Source organism: Megalops cyprinoides, chromosome 13 (genome assembly GCF_013368585.1).
Source record: "Megalops cyprinoides isolate fMegCyp1 chromosome 13, fMegCyp1.pri, whole genome shotgun sequence".
Lineage (NCBI taxonomy): Eukaryota > Metazoa > Chordata > Actinopteri > Elopiformes > Megalopidae > Megalops > Megalops cyprinoides.
This window is the reverse complement of record NC_050595.1, coordinates 1,889,591-1,909,059: the sequence shown is the minus strand read 5'-3', so window position 1 is coordinate 1,909,059 and position 19,469 is coordinate 1,889,591. Positions and strand designations below refer to the sequence as shown.

Below are 19,469 nucleotides of genomic sequence, written 5' to 3'. Positions count from 1 at the left end.
TGAGTGGTAACAGGGCCGGGGCCACTGGTGGGGGCGGAGCAATGGCACAGGAGTGATGGTCACAGGGAGAGAGTTTGGCCTCTTCACTCCAGCTGAGGAAGTCGCATCGAGACTGAGCTATCAGTCACAAATACAGACACTGTAGGGAGACAGCCCTGTATAACCTTCAAAACAATATACAGGAAAAATAACTTCATTTTTACCCAAAAATGGCATGAGTCGGCCTTCACCAAACATTTGGTGATTAGGTGAGTTGAAACTAACTTCAAAATCAAAACGTGAATTTGGCCGTTATAAATACGCTGAGATTTCTCCCAGATTTTCTCAACCGGACAGCCTTTCAAATGCCTGCTGCAGCTTTCCCTTCACCTTCACATTCACCTGCCTTTCTTGCACCATCTCATTTCACAGCAAGGTTGTAGAAAACATCCAAGGAACAGACTACACCTTCTTTTATCAGTCCTTCATAAAACTTCATTACCCAGCATTCTGTTCAACAGACCCTTCCAGCCATAAGGCTCTGAGTAACTTCTAGTAATGCTAACTGAAAAAAAAAAAAAATACAAACAATGTGACACCAGCAACAAAAACAATAAATAAATAAAGGAAAGGAAGGAACAGGAAGAGGAGAGAGACACGGACGCAGAGAAACGACAGACCAAAGGGGTGTGTGTGTGTGTGTGGGCCGGGAGGAGAGGCAGGCACGCTCTCAGCCGTTGTACTGCTGCTGGTAGCGTCGGTTGAGCTCTCTCAGTTCGCGCTCTCTGGCGCGCCGCGACTTGTTGGACTTGGTGGAGCGGCTGGAGCGCGTGGACTGGGCGGACTTGGTGCTGTGGCAGCGTGAGGACGCCCTCTTCAGGAGGTTTTGGGAAATGGAGCGGTGCAGGTTCTTCATGGAGGACGTGGCCGCCATGCTGACAATCCAGGGATGCTTCAGCGCCTGGCCCGCCGTCAGCCGCGAGCTGGGGTCCACCGTCAGCACGCGCTCGATGAAGTCCTTCGCCAGGTTGGACACGTTTGGCCAGGGCTGGGAGAGAGGGGGAAAATCACTGTCACTCTACAGCAGCACACCAGGCCGTGTGGCACACGAGCAAGGTTTGTAACCGAAAGGTTGCCGATTCAAATCCCTGCTGGGGCACTGCCGCTGTACCTACCTGGGAAAATTACTTAGCCCACTACTGCCTCCATAAATACCCAGCTGTATAAACAGATAAAAAACTGTGACCTATGTAAGTCGCTCTGGATAAGAGAGCCTGCTAAATGACAATGTAAGGTAATGTATCCACGGAACATTGCCTTCACTTAGCAGATGCTCTTAGCAGACAGTGCTGAGTAAGACCGCTCCAGCCCCCAGGGAGGGAGCAGCTACGCTGCTTTCACAGACCACTCTTACAGGCCTGTGTTCTGAGGCAACTTCATGCTGCTCTTCAGGATTATCCTCACACTGTAAAACTGTTACAGGCTTATGTTATAGCACCACCTATCAGCATGAAGGCCACCATAGCAGTAAGTGGCTTAGTGTTAGTACCGCTGTTCAGGCATTCTTGCTGTTCCTGTAGTACATTACATTTCATTACACTGCATTACATTTCATTACATTGCATTACATTTCATTACATTTCCTTTCATTTCACTGTTGTCATTTAGCAGTCACTCTCTTCCAGTGCAGCTAACAATTTTACCCATTTATACAGCTGAATATTTACTGAAGGCAGTACCTTGCCCAAGCGTACCACAGCAGTGCCTCATGGGACTGAACCAGCAACTTTCCCGTTACGATGCCTTATCACGATGCCACACTACTCTAACGCGCTCTCATCCATACTATACGGACAGCCAAACACATTAAATTATATAAATATGTAATTCTAACCAGGGTGATTTAATTTTCTAAAAGACAAAATTTCATTCAGGAAGAACAAAAAGGAATCTCTTTCTCTCTCACACACACACACACACACACACACACACACAGCCCGGCACACCTGATGTTCATTGCTTGCATTATTTGAGAGGGTGAGTGTGGGAACAGTAGGGGTTTTGGTTTTCTGCTGCCGAGATTGAGGTTATAACAGCAGACCGCCCCCCGAGAGCAGCCTCTGTGCTGAGTACTACACTTCTCCATTTTCACTGGGTGTTTTTTCACGCTTTTATATGCAGGCACATTCAGCGACGGAGAAACCGCTGTGGCGAGAACTTCACACCAGCACTGTAACAGTTCATCAAAGCCGTCTGGTGAAAACCACTCCACAGTCACAAACACTGGCGAGAGTTTCCGTTTCAGTGCGATTCCTTGCGCCTCAGTGACTCTCTGGTTAGGGATTGTCAGTAATTTTCTACTGCGTGTATCACAACAGGTGTGTGACCTTCTGTGTCCAGGCAACAGTGAGAAGCCAGCTTTATGTAAGCAGAACCGGGAGTACCAACTGTGTCCAGCAGAGGGAGATGGAGACACCCGCTGTGGTCAAAGTCATGTGACAAAACCAGAGATATCCTGAGAGAACAGGGATGGAAAGAGTGTCCCTCTGACCCACAGACTGGGGGAGGGAGAGAGGGAGGGGGAGGACAGAGGGAGTGAGAGCGGGTGTTTGGCAGCAGCTGAAAGGTCACTCCTTCGCTGCTCCCTACAGCTCCGCCCAGGGGCCGTGCTCCGTCAGGGCGCTGAGCTCCAGGGAGGCGTAGCGGCAGGACAAAGGCCAGTGCCGCGGGGGGGCGGGGGGGCGTGAGTCCGCTGTCTCTGACTCAGAGCAGAAGCACTGCACCGCACCGAGCCCGGAAGAGGGGGTGACCATGCTGCCGGGAAGCGCCCCTCTGACCACAGGGAGGGGTCGCGACCCTCACAGGTCACAGGTCACAGCCTAGCGCAAACCCCTGACAGGAGAGCAGTCCTGCCGTTACCCCCCTCTCCTGTGTGTCTGAGCTCACACACTCTCGCCTTCTTCCTCTGAAACACTCTCTGCGCTGAGGATTTCACTTTAACTCGTTCCTGTTTCTGATACACGGCTGCTTTCAGTTAGAAGTGAGGCGACGGCAATTTTATTTTAATCTAATGTCACAGACAAGCACCCGTGTTAATATGAAAGAAGCACTAAAGCGCGTCATGTTACTTTGTGGGTTTGCCTGTCCCTGGGGACGGTCAGGACACGGAGCACAGCATTTTAACCGCATTAGCTCCCTTTAGCTGTGGAGTAAACTGCAGCCACCATTATAAAAACAATGTTAATCATTAAATCTGGAGTCTCCAGGCCGCCCTCTCCCACGAAAAGGGAGTAATGGTCCACTTTGCCGCGCTGGCCCTGGGTTTTACCTTCTTTCTCTTTCATTCCCTCGGGAGAACGCTCTGCGCTGTAAGTTCAGCGCTTTCTGACCATCCGCCGGAGCAAATCAAGTCTGATTCACTGGATCAGAATTTCTCAATCATTCCGATAATAATGGGACACAGGTACCCTGCTATAACCTGTAACACAGGTGAGGGCTTTACGGTGATGTACGATGATGGCCCAAAGCACACAGACCCACATGGCGTGCGTGTGTGTGTGTGTGTGTGTGTGTGTGTGTGTGTGTGTGTGTGTGTGTATGCACATGAGCAAGTGTTGTCCCAGTTACATACAGACAAAAGAAACCTCACCAGCCAAAGGTAAAATGCCTGCAGGCTAGGAAATTCCTCAAAAACACAAATATGTTCTGGCCAACACTGACTGACAGCTATATGAGTATCCGACACCTTCACCTTCCTATGACTCCAACACACCTGTGGCTAACCTTCCTATGACTCCAACACACCTGTGGCTAACCTTCCTATGACTCCAACACACCTGTGGATAACCTTTCTGTGACCACAACATACCTGAAAAACTGCTTTTTCACACCACGTGTGCCATTGACCACACAGAACCAATCACACTGCACTCCCTGCCAAGCATTATGACATCATCAATCCATGTATCACAGACAGAGCTGCGTCAGAGACTTTACCATAGAACTGAAGGCACAGGAGGAGGGAAACCTTCCAGCTGTTACCACTGAAAATGATATCGCTCTCAGAACCAGTGCATTATGGGTAGAAAGGAGTTCAGACATGAATGCAAGTGAATGCCCCATGTGGGATTTTCTAACACTTAAGCAGTAACTTTTACGTAACCCTTACTGTCAAAATTTTCTCTTCAAATTCACTCAGTTACTGAAGTTCATGTTCCAGTGGAACCTTTTCATGTTGCGAATGAACCATTCTAATGACTGAAAATCACTTTTGAAATTACAAGAGCCCTGCGGAAAACTGACTACCCACAACCCACTCCTCTAGCTAACTAGGAAGAAAAGGGAACATTACCATCTCATCTAAAGGTCTCAGATTATTATTATTAATACCAAGTAGCTTAGCAGATGTCCTTAGCCTGCACAACTCCAAAACTCACATCTGATAAAAGGGTTATGCCACAGAGCTACATCAGACAGCACACCATTTATACAGTATAGCAGGTGGGTGTGGCTTTTTCAGGTGAAAATAACACACTGTTTCTCACCACCATACACAACCCCCCAACCAGGCAAACCTACAGCCAGAGTTAGCCTACTCATGCTTGCAAGATACCCCATTCTGCTCAGTGCTACTGACTACCCACAGCTCCCAGCATCAGCCTATTCTAATCACATTTGACCTTGATATCCCTTATGAATCTCTGGCATCGGTATAAAAACGTCTGTAACTGGAAAAAAAGTTGCACTCATTCTCATCAATATTCATGAATTAGTAAGAACCCTGGATAACCCTGCAGTCAACGACATTATTAATTTTCCGGCCTAACAGTGTGAGAGAACGCAGATCTGCATGCACTGAGTCATAATTTACGTAGAACTGGAGTTATACAAGGTCTAACTATCTGTATATTTTACCCCGGGAGCCCCAGAAGGTTCAGCCACTGGTTGAATCTAAAGGTAGATCCTTGAAATGTGTCTCAGAATGGCAGCATCTTCACACCCCAGAACTGTTTCCTGAGCTTACAGTATCTTGTTAGTTGCCCTTTACCCTGTAATTGTATAAATTAACTAGTACGGCGTCCTCAAACAGACTTTCTTCTCAGCTGAGAACTGTACACATCCTGTCCCCGTACTGTCGCTATACTTACTATATGCACTTTTGTATGTCGCTTTGGATAAAAGCGTCAGCTAAATAAATAAATGTAAATGTAAATGTACAATACATAAGCAGTTTTCATCCTGTTCTACGGCTTACAGGAATTTTCCAAACTTGTGGTCACATCCTCATCTCTAACTACTCCCTTGCTACTGAGGCTTAAACCTGAACTTCAACCTGTTGTGGTTTACCCTTTAAAAAAAAAAAAAAAAAAAACTCTTGAAACACCAGTTCTTGGCGAGTACAATCTCAAATCTACCCTCTCTGGGGCCTGTGAGAAAATGTTTTTATGCAATGAGAAAAGAGGAAAACACACAGCCTTTTTGAAACGCTCAGTCCGGTTTCCGCTGTGAGCCCAGCTCTGAGTGCGTCCTCGCTGTATGAATGACCTGCAGTGAGAGACTGTAGTGGATGTGAGCGCTGTTTGACCCCTCCGTGCTGGGTGCCCTCCTGTGGGCTGTCCTTACCGGCAGCAGCGCACTCCCCCCCCCCCTCAGTCAGTGAGTACAACCCCCCCTAGTGGCACACAAGCCACGCAAAGATTTCCTGCCTTTCCCTTCATACACACACAGATACAAACATGCATGTGCATGCACACACACACACAGACAGGACACACACATATACTTGGAACACGCAGAGATACAGGGACACACACAAACACACCACTTGAGCTGGTACACAGACACATCTGTCACTACCCCTGTTTTTTTAAAGGCGATATCCACCAGTGTCACAGGTGAGGAGAGGTGACTCCTGGTGTCCCCCACTCAGGCAGGTATGACAGCGGCACATGCCTCCTGACACAGCGCTTACCGCAGTACCAAACTCTGCTCGCACACACGCAGCAGCGGACGCATGTTTCCGATGCATGTTTCTGTTTGTTTTGCCTCCTTATCGTCTGTACAGCACTAATCTGACTATTACTGGCCTGTTTGGTTTGGAAGGACCTCAGACGGCTTCCTCAGCGCTGCCCGCAGCCTGTGTTAAACAGAGAGAGAAGTGCAGGCGTTGCAGGGACACCACACTCACAATCACACACACACAATCACACACACATGCTCTCTCTCTCTCACGCTCACACACTCACGCTCTCTCTCTCACACGCTCACACACACACACACACACACACACACACACACACACACACACACACCCACGCTCACACACTCACGCTCTCTCTCACACGCTCCCTCTCACACGCTCCCTCTCACACGCTCCCTCTCACACGCTCCCTCTCACACGCTCCCTCTCACACGCTCACACACACACGCTCACACACACACGCTCACACACACACACGCTCACCCTCACACACACACACAAACCCTCACACACACTCTCGCTGGCCTGCATTCAGAGGGTGAGCAGCAGGGCAGTGCAGTGAGGAGATAACCGCTCTGCAAACACAGGTAGCTGACCCCCGCCGGCCGGACGGGCAGGTCGCAGCAGGGGACACCGAGGGCCTGGTCTCTCTGCGTCTGACGCCATGGTTACCGTACGCAGACACTGGGTAAGGCTGGGTAATGGGAACCGACTCCCTGCGGCATATGCAGGGGGTTCTGGGAAAGTTTGGCACTTCTGTGTTCTGAAACTTCCAGATTCCATTTCCAATGAAAATAAAAACACACTCACATACTCACTCGCACACAGCCACACACACGCACACACACACACACACTCACATACTCACTCGCACACAGCCACACACACACTGACAAACATATACACACTCACATACTCACTCGCACACAGCCACACACACACACACACACACGCACACACACACACGCACACACTCACATACTCACTCGCACACAGCCACACACACGCACACACACACACACTCACATACTCACTCGCACACAGCCACACACACGCACACACACGCACACACACTGACAAACATATACACAGACACACACATAAAAACAGACAAATACACATACATACACACACCACAAACAGACAGACACATTCTCACATTCAGACTGGCAAGCACACACACAAAAACACACACACAAACAGCAAGCCCAGAGCCATCTCATATTACGCATGCCCTCTCGCTGCTCTTCTCCCAAAACCCCCCCCACCACCACCACCACCACCACCCCGTGCACAAACACCAAAGAGTCAAACGTTCAAGAGCACCTATATCAAAGAGGGGAGTATTCTCACTGGCTTCAGCAGAGAAAACACGGCGTGAATAAGTGAACAAATCAAACACTCAAAATCTGATAAACATTTGAAAATGTGAGACATTTTTTTGCTTCCCTGGGAATACAGAGAAGGAAAAAAAGCAACCAAAAACATCTGCTTTCCTGTGCAGACACGGCTGGGGGCAGGGGGTGGTGGGGGGGGGGGGGGGGGGGGGTGCGTCAGCACTTTGAGAAAATAAAGTCAAAGAGGGAGAATAAGAGAAGCAGAGACGAAGCGAGGCGAGAAAGACAAAAGGAAAAGAGAAGAAGTGAGGAGAGAAAGAAGAAAGGAAAAGAGAGGGAGAGAAGCAGAGAGATGCAGCGAGCCCTCACCTCTCCGGAGAAGCTGTACTTCCCCTTGAGGATCTGCCGGTAGAGACGCGTGCGGTTCTCGTCCTCGAAGGGCATGGTGCCGCTGAGCAGGATGTAGGAGATGACGCCCAGCGCCCACATGTCCACGGCGTTGGTGTAGGGCTTGCGCACCAGGATCTCGGGGGCGATGTACTCCGGCGTGCCGCAGGTGGTCTTCATCAGGCACTCGTTGCCCTTCTTGCGAGTGCTGGCCAGGCCGAAGTCGGTGATCATGATCTTAGAGTCAGCTCCGGGATGGTAGTACAGCAGGTTCTCGGGCTTGAGGTCGCGGTGCGTGATGCCCAGCGTGTGCAGGTACTTGACGCCGTCCAGCACCATCTGCAGGACGCGCGTGGCGTCGCGCTCGGTGAAGGAGCCGCGGGCGATGATGCGGTCGAACAGCTCGCCGCCCGTGGCCAGCTCCATCACCATGTACACGCGCTCGGCCGTCTCGAACACCTCCATCAGCTGGATGATGTTGGTGTGGCGAACACGGCGCAGCACGTTCAGCTCCGACTCGCACACCTCCCGGCCCTCCTGGCAGCGCGTCTCGATCATCTTGATGGCGTAGGGCTGCCGCGTGCTCTTGTGCTCCACCCGCACCACCCGGCTGAAGCTGCCCCGCCCGATCAGTGCCTTGATGTCGTACTTGGCTGTCACCCGCGGGTCGAACTTGGCCCGGTACTTGGCCGCCTTGCTGCGCCGGGGGTCGGCGGGGTCGGGGGGGCTGCCGGGAGGGGGCGGGGCCTGGGGAGAGGGCGAGGCCGGGGCCGTCTTCTCCCCGCCCGTTTTGCTGGCCCCGCCCCCGTCCCGGATGAAGTGCCTGTACGGGTCAGTGTGCTGGCTCATGTGGGCCTCCACCTTCTTGACCAGGTCGAGCTGGACCTCCGCGGGCGGCTCGGGGAGCACCTTGCTCGTCCCACAGCCCATCATGTCACGATCCTGCCGCCCGGACGCCACAGACCATCGTCATCGCCCGCGCGGCGTCAGACCCCCGCGCGCTGGCCACGCCCCAAAAAAAACCCCCAACACCCCGTCTGACCCGGTCACTGCCGACCACCAAACCACCACAGTGAGAATCCACTTCCCAGAGAGAGGAGGGGGGGGGAGATTTGCAAATGTAGAAACCCCCTGCAAAAACAAGCGCAAGTGGTTATAAAATGGTATTCAAACAGGCAAGAGAACATGAAACAACTCTCCACTGAAAGTCCTTTTCAGTCATCCTTACCATAATAAACCTGCATACCCCTATTACCCCCCCAAAAAATGCAACTGTGTCAATGAATATCTCACAAATATGCCACCTGTGATATGCTTCTGTTTATGAAGTGGGCGTGCCCCACAGGTGGCCCAAAGGGGGGGCCTCATTTATGATGCCAGGAAATCTGTCACATTGAAAAGCTAATACGTGCCAACTACAATGCCTGTGACAGCTGTCTCTGACAACATCAGTAATCCACCCGATTTGCTAGCTTGCTGAATTATTATATCTCATTTAGGAATTTGTATGACACCTTTGCTTGCTCTCTAAGAACTTCGACATCATCTTAATTACACTGTCAGAGCACAAAACGTGGAGAAAGTTACACATGGCTGCGTAGCGAATATGCAACAGGACCGCTTCAGAACGATAAGATTTCGCATTTGTAATATCTTATATCGATTTTGTTAGTTGTTAGTCTCAAATTAAAACTACAACTAAAATTTTCACGTTCAGCATGAGTAGGTAACAGACTCCCAGTCCATCGCTTACCATACAGCACACAGCTAATGCTACCTGAACCGAGCCGTTGAAATGGCCGTGCACAATAAGTATTAGTTTTTCGAAAGAATATACAAGTTACAAGCTTCACTATAACTTTAAAACTCACATGACCTTAAATGTCAAATGTCAGCGGCCCAGCTAAACTAGCGAGCTAGTTAAAATGGAAAACATACAGAACGGGCGTAACTGGCTTGCTAGCTAACTACCACTGAAAATAAAAAAATAATAATTTTATACTACGATGCACTGTTAGCCAGTAAGCTACTACACACAGCAGAAAAACCCTTAGGGAAACAGCTAGGCTAATTAGCCTTAGACAGCTAACTAACTTTAGACTTCTGCAAGGCCGTGCGGCTAGCTAGCCATGTAGCTAGCAAAGTTACAGACATTTGATTCTTACCCTTCCAAAAAAAGTTGACCAAACATTAAACACGGCTTGTTCGGATACGTATTACTAACATTTACGTTTGTTTAAACCACCAAGACGCTTTTTGTTACCAAGATAACTACCTCTTTCGTTTTCTTCCAGAAAACATGAGTGAAAAGCGAATCCCGCATTCCCAAACGTCTTATCGCAACTCAAGTTCACTAGCTGGCTAGCAGCACTACGATCTCAATAATACCATTCAGTCTTAAATCATATTACTTAAAAATAAAGCAAAACTCACCGCTTCTCGTAGTTATAATGGATGTTAGCTGGCTAAAGTCGCTAGATACGGTGCAGCGAATAACAAAGGCAGATTCCTGCAGTTGCGAGCGCCAGCCTCCTCACCCCACTTCCAGCAGATCTCTCCATTTTTTACTTCAGATTTTTTTTATAACTTTAATCCAGTTAGTTGGTGACTATTTCTCCTTCCGTCTACTTTTACTTTAAAAATAATAGCATTCTGAACAAGCTGCAGAGATGAGTGTGACAATCACGACCAAACTCCGACATTGCACAATAATCTGTGTTTCAGGTTCTTGTTGACTTGCTCCGAAACTGTTTTTGCGATGGTCCACCTTTTTTCAGCACAACTTTTTTTGGGAGGACCTCGGCTTTTTTTCTAACACAGAAACAGACCCACACCGACTGGTTGTGAGCTCACATCCTGGATACCGAGCGACGCTCCTTGCCGACACTTTTTTCCTTGCAAACATATGCTGCCATTTTGGCTCCAGGGTCAGTCTTTTCCATTAGAAAAGACCGACCTTAAATAGATCCGAAATGGCGTCAGGTTTAGTCAAAGTTTTGCCAAAATTTGGGGAAAGCGTATTTGGGAAGCGAACGAGTGGCGTGCTCCGGTACTTCTAATTTAGTGCATTTATTTAGGGTAAAGTATAATCTTTATTCCATGAACGTTCAGCAAATAGGCCTAAGGTTCTCGCTTCTTCAAAGGAAAAGTGCGAACATGTTCAGAGAAAGTTATTTATTTTCACATTGAATGACCAGAGGCAGCCGTTGGAGGGCGCCATGCCCCTGCTGATGGCTTCCTGCACATGTGTCCAGAGCAGGTGACAGGGAAGCTGCTCGAATTCAAACTGAAAGAAGTACAAGTTACACCCAAGCATCTCCGTCTGCCATGCTGAAGACAGTTCAGCAAAATGCATTTAAAAAGCTTGTCCTATCTTCTGCGGAAAGCTGTTTTGCAAGTATTTTATTTTAGGGTTAGTCACAGGAAGGTGACAACATTGTCACAACAGACATCGGAGTTCGGAGCCAGCTGTAAAGGGTTGTTACTTGCTACAAATAACTCGATCAGCAATAGCCTACTTTAATATTTTCTTCACAGAGAAGTCTCATAATATTTAGTGGGGCCTTGCCGCTACCCTCACTTCGGCCCGACCGATGGGGGCGTGATCCAGAGATCAAACGGACTCTTTAAAAAAAACCTCTGCCTCGGTCTACGTAACGTTAGACATAACCAGAGGGGGGAAATGTATTTTGTGTAATGTCTTTACCGTTGAGAATATGTGGAATCTAAAATATCTTATTTATACGGAGGGGTTTGTAAGGGAGATCATTCTGATTCGATGCTTTGTGTGTGTGTGTGTGTGTGTGTGTGTGTGTGTGTGTGTGTGTGTGTAAAAATGAAATCGCGATGTATGTATTTATGATGGATAATGTCACTACCCGCTTCCCCCTCCTACTGCCGTATGAGACAGCGTGTACAATATTATGCTCAGACAATCTTCAACCCAGAGAATTAAATTATACTTGCTGATTGTTTTCCTCCTCATAAACACGATTTATGCCACAGAGAAAAGTTCAACCATCAAATAAAAGAGCAAATACTTATTATATTGTTGATATTTGTATGTGTGAAAAATCACAGCATTGCTTACATTGCTGAAAATTATTATGCCATTTATTTAAACTTTTTCCCCCCACAAAGAATATTTTTGACATCAGTCAGAGTGATGTCAACCTGCTTTAGTCTTTAATCAAAGTATTTTTTGTTTCATAACCACTTTCAGTTAATCCCCTCAGAAAATGACAGAGAGAAAGAGAGAGAGGTGGAATGAGCATTGCTTTAGACAAAGTAATGATGGCAAATATTGGGTTTAACATTGTCGCCTGTTTTACAGTGAATTCATGCTGACAGTTGCCATGAAAATATGCTAAATTACACCAAACGCTAATGTGAGTTTTATGAAAATATAAATCCTAAAAAAAAACCTCCATGCAACAACAGAAGTCTATGAGACAATTTTGCTGTTGCCAACAGAGATGATCATCTGAGGAAGAGAGAGAATTAGAGACAAAGAGATAACCAAAGGGGAGGGCAATGTTCAAGAGACACAGAGACTGACAGTAAAAAAAAAAAAAAAAAAAAAAAAGCAGAAGGGAGGGGGGGGGGGCAGGAGGGAGAGGGGGGGAGAATCAGAGATGGATATAAGAAGAGAGAGACAAATAGAGTAGGAGACAGAAGGATAGAGGAAAAGTTTGGAGTCGGTCACAGCAAACTGTCAGACTGAAACTTGTGTCCCACAATTCACTGGTCACAGAGCCTGATGTCACAGACAGATATACCCTGAGAACATACATTATCTTCCACACCCCCATCCCTAAAACAGAAGCTAAGTAGCCCCACAACAGCCCTGGAATCTGTGCATTTTTAATGTTTGACTTAAAAATTTACAGTCATGTCCTGCAGCCTTCCCTGTGTCAGTTGGAGTGATGTAATTCTTTTTATTCCTGTTGTGGATGTTGATGTTCACAAATCAAAGTTACAGCAGAGTCATTGCAGTCCTGTTATATCACAGCAACATTATGAAAAAGCCAGGTTGCACTCTCAGATCAGGTGGTTTTGGCACAGGTGCAGGGGGACGTCACATGAGCACAGTGCACCGGACAGGGAAGAGGGCAAGCGGTCTGCACCAGAATGATCCCAGAGCCACAGCATGTCCGTTAAACTCAAAGATCTTGTGCAGGATCATTTCTGAAACCACTGTCCTAATAAAAACTTCTGTCCTAATAAAAGCTCCTAATAAAACACAAATTCAGCACCACTTCAGCTGCATCTTCACATAAACGCCTTCAGCTCAGATTAAGTATCACTTCAGGTCCGTTTCACCAATGGCTTTATCTCAGGTCTGACTCCGGTTCCTCCAGTTTTTAAAGCTATAAAAAATATATTGGCTGAAATGAATCACAGTTGTGTATGCAGATGCTGTTTCAGGCCACCCTGCCTGTGTCCATATTTGGCGCTCGGATCCAAACACTCTGGATCACATGTCAGATGTGTCCGTTCATTGGGTCAGAGGTGACCGGAGCCGGGAAAAAATAAATACAACAATCTGGAGGGAACGAGAGGAGCGGAGAGAGAGATTAGATATCACCAGAGGCGTCCTACCTCAGCCCTGCGTATTAACCAGCTTGGACTACAGTAATCCCCCCCCCCCCCCCCCCGCAGCCCTACCCTCTCACACCCAACCCGCCTCCGTGCACTCCAACACGTAACCATTAATACACCCTGCAAGTTGGGATTTCCAGAGAGCATCTAATGAAAAAATATGCAGATTACGAAGAAGCATGTCTCCTTTAAATACAACAAAACCCCGCATTAAGGGGATTAAACTCAGGGGAAGGACGGGGTATTTAGCCAGGAGAGGCCTTCAACAGCAGAGTGTGTCGGCAATCCAGCTGTTAGGGCAGCACAGGTGGTGGAGGGACACTTGTTTGTGTCCCTGCTTCCTGCTGTGGCCTGGTTTAATCCCAGTGTTTTGTTTCTGTTTGATTGAGTTACCATCCAGCCCCCGACTTCCTGAGGATATCAGCCATCATCTGACCCCTGACCCCGCCCACATCTGTCTGCCAGACACTCAAAATGTCTGCTGCTGGGCTAATGGAGCCCTGTGCCTCTCTGCCTCTGTTTGATTTGTGTGGTGATGGTGTTTGAGGCTGTGTGTGCATGTGCGAGCGATGTTGGAACACATTTATGACGATGTTGCGTGAGAATAAGGTAAACCCCTTAATCCGGTGTGTTTAATCTCTGGGAGTTGTGGCTCTCTGGTAATGGACTGGCTGCAGCTCTGTCCCCTGTAGGGTCCTGCTGCCGGGGTAGGGAGGGGAGGAGTCTCCCTCAGGGTCTGTGTAGGTCACAGGTGCAGCGCAGGTGTGTGCGTGTATTCACACCAGTGAACAGGTGTGGAGGTGTGTAACCAGCCCTGAGCTCACCTCGGCCTTCTGCCCAAGTGGCACGCCCAGGTATACAGGTGACGGCACTCAGGTGGGCTTCTGTCTAAATGATGTGGATAAGGGTGGAGAGCATAGGTGGAGAGCATCACTATGCAACCAGCCAATCACAGAGGTTTCCAGGGTTTGACGTTAGGGTCTGACAAACATAAAGCACATAAAGTGAGCTGCCATCCAGCAGCCGAATGACTGACTGTGACAACAGTGAATTTCAGACTGTTGCAAATGGCAATAAGGGCAATAAGGACTGTACCACATTTCACACAGGGGGTGCAGTGCGCTAAAGGTTAGCGCTGACCAATCCCAGACACATTATTTGTTGTGGTCCTTCAAATGTAAATTATTCTCTTCAGAGAACATTTCTGTCCACTGAGAAATGAAAATACCATGTCAGCAATTTGATTGTATCAGAATACTCCTCCTTCCTCTCGCTCTGTAACTAAGTGGGTTTCAATTGATTACATGGCAGCCAAAGCTAACTAATGACCCTCTCCACAGCTGCCATTGGTTCATACTAAACCTTGCACAACAGGACAGAACCCCTCACCCCCATCTTCAAAGGAACTACTGTTCTCAACCCCACTGCCAGATGATGTTCTTATTTCCAGTAAAGGGAACTAAGACAAACAGCCCTCTGTGAAAGGCAGAGAGAAAAAGAGGGAGGTGAACACAGAAGCAGAAAGAAAGACACAGTGAAGGAGAGATATATTTAGAGGTCTTAGCGAGATATTCAGAGAAAGAAAGACAGAGATTGTGAAAGAGAGAGACAGATCAACAGAAATATTTGGAACAAGACAGAAAGGGATATTGTTGCAGCAGGAGACAGTAAAAGATATTTGGAGCAAGAGCAAGAAAGAGACAGAGAGAGAGACAGAGGACACTGTCTGGTTTTTAGGGGACTGACTGAGCACTGAAAGCTGGCTCTGTATCTCTGGTGAACCAGTTACTGCAGGGCAATAAGTCAGCTCATTGCTGGATCTGATTCATATTTATTGTGTTTCTCTGGCTGGGTGATGGGGAGGAGTGGGTGGGGGCGTGCCTCTGTGTGAGAGTGACTGAGGTCTGAGGTGATTGGGTGCAGGAATGTTGGGGGGGGGGGTGTAAGAGTGATGTAGCTCTGAGGGGGGTTGTGGGTGAGAGAGATGTGGGGTGTGGAGATAGGGAGGTGGTTCGGTCGGAATGGCTGCATTTGAAAGTAATTTTGGGTTAGGTTTCTGCTGATCTGAGTTCACTTTCCTCAGGGTCCTGTCCATTGCCAGGTCCTACATCCCTCTGTCTTCCAATCCCTTTGACCCCTCTCTCTCCCTCAGTCTCTTTGCAGCTGGCAAAGTGCATGAATCACCTGCTGTCTGTGTGCTGCACTTTCCAGCTGTTCCCTGACACATGTACCGTATGCCTTTAATATTTCAGTATCAGCGGCCTTATGAGTGTCCAGCCTGAGGTTGAATCTCCAGTAAGATTTCATGGTAACAAAGGCACAATGATGGATTAGCAACAGAAATTGGGCCTGTGCTCGGCTTTATCACTAACACAGGTGTGGACACGGCTTCTGTTAATAAGTGCTTATGATTTTGATGGATTCCAGACCAGAGCAGAACTGTGGCACATTGTGAGACATTCTCACACTCTGGTGTTCTTCAGGTGTCAGAGCTACCCTGGATAGGTGACTTCCCCCTTCACCTGTCAGACTTCTCAGGACAGGTGACATCAGGAGGCTTGGGTTGTGGTGAACTGTCCCCTGCCAATCATCCAGACCCTTCTCCATAACAGGCCTGAGGTCGCCATGGTGATGTCTCCATGGCGATGACTCTTTTTAAATCTCTCCGTGCGCACCCCCAGCGTTCCCCTCACCCAGCTCTACAGGCTCTCTAATTTCCTGCACTTTCTCATTTGCCCTCTCATATACTTTCTCTCTCTCTCTCTCTTACTTCTCCCTCTCCCTCTGACTTTCTTTCCACACTTATAAAGGTCAGGACCATTCATTAAATCCAAATGTGCTGACTGCTGTGCATTATTTATTGGAAAGGAGGAGAGAAAAAACTAGCCCTACTGGAGCAAACACAAGCACCCCTGTCTCTGCGCCTCAGATATCACGCTGCTCTTTCCTCTCTCCGGACCCTGTGGATGCGTAACGCAGGGGACAGGAAGCTGCAGAACAGGAACAGGAGTGAGATGTCGCCTGTCAGATGTCCCTAAAACTCCAGGCTTATTTCAGCGTGCTGCTATTTCCATCCTGCACCCTTGCTCTCCCAGACGGGGCGAGGGTGTGGGGGGGGGGGGGGGGGCGAGACTGGCAGGTACAGTGTGAGGTGTCATTTTCCGAAACTTCCACATCCAGCAAACGGCGCAGGCATTCAGGGAGGGGGGCCGTTTAAGCTCAGGTTCGAAGTCGTGACATCACTTGCGGTTAGCAGTCTCTGTACCGTAGGAAATGAAACACCTGACGTTTCTTTTGACCGTGCTCAGAGTGGCTTGGAGAATGGCCACATCCAGCACCGTCATTCTTCTCACAAACGGTGAACTGAAAATAGCCGCAGGTTCGTGGAACGACCACAGCTCATTCAGCGTCTCCCTCCTCGGAACTGCTTTTGTGAAGCAGGCTGCTTTACGTACAGCTTCAAAGTGGCTGCTCTCCACTGATGCTTTTTTTTTGCTGAAAGACAAGGTTCCATCTTTGTTTCACGAGTGTTTAACTCCTTGAAGGAGGAGGGCTTTCTCGGAAGGCAGCTATCAGGAGGGGGAAATGGATCATCCTCACTGCACCCATAAAACCCACAATCATTGAACTCTGCTGGTATTTTTAGTCCCCTGTTCTGCTTTTGGTGTCAGTGGATGTATGTGTGAAATTAGACACCACCTTTCTCTCTCTCTCTCTCTTCCTGCCTCCCTGCCCCATCCCTTTTTCCTTTTCTTTCTGCTTTCCTCACTCCATGTCCTTCAGATTTTTATTATAATTCAATTTCAAGATTATATCTGCATTGCCAAAGCATTTATAACGACAAAAAATAAATTAACAAAGAAGATGAACATTATGCGTGCACATATGCACACATATGTACAGATCTCTGTCACTTATTGAGATTTTTTTGTATTAGCTTGATTATATTACAGCATATCTTATGCAAATACACTTTGTGGAACAGGAGCAATGAAACATAATACATATGTAAGGAGTCTGCCTAATAAAAACAGTAATCACCATTATCTATATGCAAGCGCGTAGGTTTGCATATGGACGGTAGGGACATGTCCCTACCTATGATTTGGGAGGACAGAATTGTTCCTACCAATATTTGAGTGAACTCGTTTGCGTTATCTTTGGAGTGAAGTCATATTAGATAATTCCGATGTGCCCTTGGTTGTTCTGTCCCTACCAATGTTGAGGCCAAACCTACGCCCTTGTCTATACAGTATGTATTTAACATAAATATAAACAGATCAGGTGACATCATTTTTTGTAATATCACAGTGCTGTTAAAGTAATCAGGGGTATTGTAATCATATCTGTGCTTCTGTTACCCAGGAAACACGTGCAGATCAACTTTGGCTTTTTATGCTGCGCTGTTACTAATCTCCTTGTGTCTCTGGATGGTCAATCAAACCTCTCACTCTCTCTGTCTTTCTCTCTGTCTGTCTTTCTCTCTCTCTCTCTCTCTGTATCTCCAACTCTCTCTCCCTCCCTCTGTTTCTCTCTCTCTCTCTTTTTCCCCCTCTCTCAGCCGGATTATTTTCATCTCCTCCGAATGTGGAGGGATCCCAGTCGAAGCACTGGCTTTAATAATCAGAGCAGAAGGAAATATGATTTCCATGGGGACCCTTTGCGGACCATTCCCACCTCCACTGGGAATTTCATTACGAAAGCAGAGGCAAATTAATCAGAGCTTTACGACAAGCCCCCCCCCCACCCCCCACCCCCCCCACACACACACACACACACACACACACACACACACACTAATACTCCCCCCCCGCCCAACAGTCCACATAATGAACAAGAGGCTGACCCCCCCCCCCCACCACCACCACACACACGCAGACTCACACTCACACACACACACACACATACACACATTTATCCCCCCCGCTGACCGCCTGTTTATGGCTTCCATGGAAGTGCTGCTCGATAAATCCCTTCGCTCCCGTGTCTTGTATCTGTGCCACTCTGGGGCAGTTCCGGGGACTCGCGCTACACTGGGCCGGGCCGTAGTGAAAAACGGAATCGCTGTCTGGACCACCTGTGATTTGTGTTCTGCGGAGGGGGTGACGTCGCAGGGACCGAGGCAGAACGTGTCGACAGTGACGCCCGCTCTGCCATCCAAAGGACAGCTGGTGTGCAGTGTGTGACGGTGACCGTCTGGGGCTACGGCCATGAGGGCTGCCATTCCCAAACTGCTCAGTTTATTCCAATCCCATGAGCTGACCCTGGATCAGTTTCCACCGTTCCGATTAACATTCGGGATGCGAAACCGCGGTGGGGTTGGGTTACCCAGGATCAGTGGATGGGGCAGAAAGGGCCTGGTTATCCCAGAAAATTGATATCCTCTCTGAGCTGTCTTTTGCCCCTCGGCACACAGCCCTGGAGCACAGCTCCAGACTCCAGCAGACCCGATCCAGACTCCATTCGGGCTCACAGCCAATCAGAGCGCGGCCTGATCCTGTCACTATGCCCCAGATTCCTTACAGACTGAGCTGGATCCTCATTAATCACAGACAGAAAAAAAGACCTCAAGCAGGAGAGAAAGAATGAATACAGAGAAGAAAAGGTCCATTTTAAGACAGGAGGGAAAGAAAGACAAAGGGACGGGGGAAAGAATAAAGTCACAGTAACAGAGCTGACGCAGTGGGGCGGGGGGGGGGGGGGGGGGGGGGGGGTGGTTGGCAGGGACGGTGATGTGTTTTCCCATCTTCATGTTACTTAGTGCTCCTTCAACAGCTAAAACAGGCAAACCCAATTAGCTCTGGAGAGCCCAGACACATGACTGCTCCGAATATTAACCGCACAGCACAGAAGGAGCATCTGCTGCCTCGGGGACGAGGGAAAGGCCCGGGTGCGGTGAGCAAAGCCGGCACGTGGTTATGTCTCTGCTTACGGTCGTTCCCACTCAGGTAACAACCGTGCTGCCGAGCAACACCGCCACATAAACAAAGCCCTCACATAACCCCGCCCATAAGGAGCAGAACTATGCATGTGTACAGGTGTGATGAGTCACTGTGACTTACCTGGCCTGCGAAGACAGAGAGTTGCACAGGGCATGGCTTCTACTGACGACTGGACGACTTTTCTGCTGGAAATAAATCAATCCGCTGAAAATGTCCTTTATGCAACTTGTCTCCACTGTGTTC

General features: G+C 48.4%; 1 protein-coding gene across 2 annotated transcripts; it reads right to left on the bottom strand.

The window, feature by feature from the left end:
- Window positions 1–670: 670 nt before the first annotated feature.
- pskh1 (protein serine kinase H1) lies at window positions 671–19,410 on the bottom strand. Of its 2 annotated transcripts, none has more exons than XM_036543639.1 (3): window positions 19,347–19,410; window positions 7,666–8,814; window positions 671–1,027 (listed from the first exon to the last, which is right to left on the bottom strand). In XM_036543639.1, exons 2-3 carry the CDS (start codon window positions 8,614–8,616, stop codon window positions 710–712), a joined length of 1,269 nt encoding a protein of 422 aa, XP_036399532.1. In that variant the 5' UTR covers window positions 8,617–8,814; window positions 19,347–19,410; the 3' UTR covers window positions 671–709. The 2 variants fall into 2 exon arrangements, with proteins under 2 accessions (XP_036399532.1, XP_036399531.1); XM_036543638.1 differs by lacking the exon at window positions 19,347–19,410 and adding an exon at window positions 10,117–10,452.
- Between the last annotated feature and the right edge of the window lie 59 nt (window positions 19,411–19,469).